At 41.2% G+C, this 5,006-nt stretch overlaps 1 protein-coding gene and 1 long non-coding RNA gene across 2 annotated transcripts; both read right to left on the bottom strand.

Annotated features, from left to right (window-relative positions):
- Positions 1–621: 621 nt before the first annotated feature.
- Positions 622–2,290, bottom strand: LOC148205557 (uncharacterized). The gene is made up of 2 exons (XM_088104773.1): positions 968–2,290; positions 622–663 (listed from the first exon to the last, which is right to left on the bottom strand). Exons 1-2 carry the CDS (start codon positions 2,288–2,290, stop codon positions 622–624), a joined length of 1,365 nt encoding a protein of 454 aa, XP_087960899.1.
- A 377-nt stretch (positions 2,291–2,667) lies between these two features.
- LOC148205556 (uncharacterized) lies at positions 2,668–4,789 on the bottom strand. Its single transcript, XR_015782501.1, has 3 exons — positions 4,747–4,789; positions 4,550–4,639; positions 2,668–2,775 (listed from the first exon to the last, which is right to left on the bottom strand). It is a non-coding gene; the product is annotated as an uncharacterized LOC148205556 (long non-coding RNA).
- Positions 4,790–5,006: the final 217 nt, after the last annotated feature.

Genomic DNA, 5,006 nt, shown 5'->3' with positions numbered 1-5,006 from the left:
TCAAGACGATCCTCAAATGTTCTTCATGTTCGTCAAAGCTCTTGGAGTAAATGAGGATGTTATCAATAAATACCACAACAAACTTATCCAGGTACGGTCTAAAAATTCTGTTCATATAATCCATGAAGATTGCAGGTGCGTTTGTCACTCCAAAGGGCATCACCACATACTCATAATGGCCATAACGAGACCGAAATGCAGTCTTCTGAATGTCCTCCTCTTTCACTCTAATTTGATGATAGCCTGAACGCAAATCAATCTTAGAAAATACACAGGCACCATGCAACTGGTCCAGTAGGTCATCAATCCTTGGAAGAGGATACTTGTTCTTGATGGTCAGCTTATTAAGTTGTCTATAATCAATGCATAGCCGTGAGCTGCCATCCTTCTTCTTTACCAACAATACAGGCGCTCCCCAAGGAGAAGCACTTGGACGGATGAACCTCTTGTCCATTAATTCTTCAATTTGCTTCTTGAGTTCCACTAATTCAGCTGGTGCCATTCTGTAAGGTTGGACCGAGATGGGTGCAGCAGTGGTTACCAGATCGATTGTGAAATCTACCTCACGAATAGGAGGTAGACCAGGGACTTCATCAGGAAAAACATCTGGAAACTCATTTACTACTGTTCGTCCTCTGCTGCCATCATTGTTGGACGAACTCTCTACCCCATTATCTTCATACGTCATTATCAGAAAACAGCTTGCTCCCTCCATGATATCCTCCTTCAATTGACCGAGAGTGAGAGACAATTCTTCTTCTTCTTCATTGGGAAAAACCAACTCCTTCTTCCCGCAATCAATGAGGATCCGATTGGTAGCCAACCAATCCATCCCCAAAATTACTTCTAAGTCTTGCAGGGGTAAACAAATAAGATTGACCTTATATCTACGCCCCTCAACTTCTATAGGACATCTTACACAAACTGTAGATGTCTTAATCCCACCAGCTGCTGGGGTTGACACCACCAGATCAAACTGTAATTCACTCTCTTTTATTCCCAGTTTCTCAACACACGCCTTCGAGATGAAGGAATGAGTTGCCCCCGAGTCATACAGTACACAGCAAGGCTTTCCATATAACATACAAGTGCTGGTGATGAGTGTACCTGAACTAGCAGCTTCAGCACCAGTAATAGCATAAACTCTCCATGTGGCTTGTGCACGTCCACCTCTCCCTTGTTGGGTCCTCCCAGCGTTTGGCGGCCTCATTGCCGCTCTTCCTCTCATACTGCACTCGTTCTCTAAATGCCCACTCTGCCTGCAACGAGTACAATATTTTCCTCCTGCCAGCTGCGGACACGCCCACCGATAGTGTGGTCCTCCACACTGATAACAGGTCAAGCTTCTCGGCTGTCCAGATTGGCCAACAGTGACCAAAGCTTGTGATCCACCAGAGGACTGAGTTGAACGAGTATATGGGGACCCTCTCATATTTGATGTACCTCTGGACAAAACCGGACCCCTACTCACTTGTTGTTTCTTATGTTTTTCGGCCTCAGCAATGTTCTTCTCAAGGACCTTTGCCCTTTCCACCATAGCAGGGAAAGATCTGATACACAAACAGGATATTAATACTTTTAGATCACTCCTCAACCCGTTCTCAAACTTCCTGCATTGCCATTCTTCACTTGTTGCCATAGTATTGAACCGCACAAGGTGCTTGAATTTATTAGTGTATTCTGAAACTGACATACCCCCTTGAACCAGCTGTAAGAACTCAACTTCCTTTGCAAAACGAACGCTGTCCGGGAAGTATTCTTCATAGAATTTTGCTCTAAAAACCTCCCAATTAATGGGGTTCTGCGCGTCAGTCAAGATAGCTTTCATACTTGTCCACCAGTGACTAGCTTCACCAGTCAATAAGTATTCTGTGAATGCCAAACGGTTCTCATTTGGGCATCTTTTGGCATCATAGATCCGCTCCATATCTCTAAGCCACTGATCCGCCTCATCCGGAAGCCCTTTGCCATTGAACTTGGCAGGATGGTGCTGCAAGAAGCTTTCCAAACTCCATTCTGCATGGGGTGCAGCATTAGAGGAGGAGGCTCCTGGTGTGCCTCGGCCAGCTGCCAAGATGTCCATTAGTTGTCTTTGCGTTGCTTCTGAGTGAACGCGAGAAGCCTCCATACTTTGCATTGCTTCCTGGTTTTGCCTCATCAAGGCAGCATTCTGCTCAACCAACGTTGTGTTTTGTTGTTGAAGCCTATCTATGACTGCCTCCAACACACGGGCACTAATTGGTGCATCAGATTCATTCGGCTGAGGTGGGGGAGGAAGTCTAGGAGCCATTCGTTTTCTGGATCAGAGAAAACGTACGTTAGCTATGTTCAAGAGTTAAAAATTAATAACTCATCAAACACATATCAAGCACACAACGAAAAGCACAGTGCACTCATACCCTATATGTCCTTAAAAGAACAAAACTGCTCTGATACCAATAAATGTAACATCCCAATAAATAGTAATTACCATTAACCAGTATAATCACATTTACAGAAAACAGTGCAGTCTTAACATTTACAACAGCTGCTCAAAATGATAAAACTGAACATACAGTACTGTACAGCGTTCAGTAAATTCATTTAAATACAAAACAGATCTGGATGAACAATTCTGCAGAACTATATACAGAACTGTCAAAATACAGCACAGAAAACTAACTAATGCTACTACAGAAACGAGCCTCTACTGCTCAGCTTTAACTTCAACGTCCACAAGGTTGGCATCCTCCAAATTTTCTTCTTCCAGCATGGTTTCAAGGGATGCATCACCATCTGCTCACATCCACAACGGATGATCATTGCATTGACAAGACGGACATACAGAAACAGTAGACAACACAAGGAAAAGTTGCAAGGGTAAGCTTAGGTAATTTAATTCAATAAAATCAACATAATTCAACTTATAAAATAAGTCATGCAGTTCATACAATATTAAACACATATCCCAGCATACAGTAACTCATTCAAATTCTCATAATTAAAGACTGTCCGGACTGTATGATGCCATGTATCTACAGGCGTTCTTGCACCCGGGTGGTGTAGTAACTGGAACATCCATCAGCTGCCACCCGAGGTTAACCCTATCAGTCCAAAGTACTCAATAGGACTAGGGTCTCCTGCCATTCCCACACATGACCTACTCCCCTCTACATGAGGATGAGCACTCACGGAATATCAGGATGAACAGCCATCAGCAGCTTTACCATGGTCATACTACACTACTTCTCATATTCACATCATGGAAACGTTCCTCCTTGGAACGCTCTTTCATAATCCAATCCAATAAATCCATTCCAAATACCATTCGCACATATTCACAATTTCTCTTATTCAAATTTTCATTTCTGTATTCCACTCTTTTAATTTAAATACAAGTTACTATTTAATAGATCAAGACGACTGTATTACAGTGCACTGCAGCCTCGTTTCTGAACAAAAGAAACGAACCTTTATTCATTTACAGATGTTAAGAACACTTAAGAATTTAATTGAGATTGATTCAAAAAGATCTGATTAATACTTAGGATAATTCTAAGTATAATACTGGAGGTTGAATGAAAAGGATAAATATAATTTAGATATGTTTAAATAAATACCCATAAAATGATAAAAGTTCAGATACAACACTGCAATTGAAAGACCGAACGTTAATTAACAGTTTGGACGAACGCCATACACGTTCGCTCACGAAGCAAGGAAAGATGAACGTTCAATCATAAAAACGAACACTGCTCAGAACGAACGCCAGGTCAATGACCGAGCACCAAATAAAACGAACGCACATAGAAACGAATGTGTATGGAAACGAACACGCATGGGAACGAACGTTCAGTATCAGACCGAACGCTAACTGGGACGAACGCTCAATCTAAGATTGAGAGTTCATTTGGACGAACGCTCAGTATAATACTAAGCGCCACTTATGACGAACGCTGGTAAACAAAACCGAGCGTCCTAACTATACTTCACTTTATATTTTTAATGGTTGGACCCGCTAGGCTAAGCCGAACGCTCACCTAACTCTTAACACCAACAACGCTCGTTCTCGATCAGGCCCTTTCCAAATGAAAGAGTCCTTATTCTAAGTGATGTTCCAGGGAAACCGAACGGTATAAGACCGTTCGATGACGAGCGTACATCATCAATCATAGAGTATCAGATTTCCAGATTTTCAGACACTATACTGCACAGTTTTTATACGATTCATAACTTAGAATTTCCTTCTTCACCATAAATCTTATACATTACAACATTCATATTATCATCTCATAAATAAAGAATCTTCCATTTTCCAGTTTCCAACATATCATCATCAACATATAGTTCAAATCATTATCATTCCAAATTATGCAGAAATCAATCATATTCCAAATCATACATCTCATTCTCTGCATACGATTCAAACAACATTCATAATATACATCCAATTCAACAACAGAGTTCATTCAAGCATGCTTAAACCATCATACATTTCATAAATCTAATTCAATTCATGCTGTCATACACACCATACCAGTATAAATTAAATTACTAAAGCTTCCCTTACCTGGTCTAACACTGCACTTCCAAATGCTTAGAATTTATCTCGACCACTCACGGCTTCCTATCCAGAATTCACTCAACCACTTCCACTTATCTAATACACCAAAATCATCAACAGATCAGGCTTCTCACTTATACATGCAACCCAAAAATCTTGGTTTGCATGAACTAAAACAGACAAGTGCAGGGACGAGAACTTACCAGTTCAGTTCTCAGTTTGGTTCGGATCAGAATAACGCTCACGGTGCAGTGAAGGCGTCTACGGTCTCTGAAATTAGATCAGAGGAGTTGATAGTAAGGTATTTTAGAGAGAAGATGAAGGAGTGCAGAGAAAATGCAGAGAAGATGGAAGATTAGAATTCGTGAGGAAGAAGAAGATTGCATGAAAGGAAGAGAAGAGTTTTCAGAGAAATTATTTTCTCTTCCTCGTCAAACGGTTGAGCAGTTACTCACTGCCACCT

The sequence above is a fragment of the Vigna umbellata genome, chromosome 1, assembly GCF_029865625.1.
Source record: "Vigna umbellata cultivar VRB3 chromosome 1, Vumbellata_1.0, whole genome shotgun sequence".
NCBI classification, from domain to species: Eukaryota; Viridiplantae; Streptophyta; class Magnoliopsida; order Fabales; family Fabaceae; genus Vigna; species Vigna umbellata.
The sequence above is the reverse complement of the archived record's forward strand: the minus strand, read 5'-3'. Positions and strand labels throughout refer to the sequence as shown.

What these genes read in the sequence shown, in the direction of transcription:
- LOC148205557 (XM_088104773.1), bottom strand. Translation starts at nt 2,290, where the DNA reads ATGGCTCCTAGACTTCCTCCCCCACCTCAGCCGAATGAATCTGATGCA. An exon ending in GTGAATTACAGTTTGATCTG is followed by an intron (nt 664 to 967) that starts GTGGTGTCAACC and finishes ATAATGGGGTAG; the next exon opens with AGAGTTCGTCCAACAATGAT.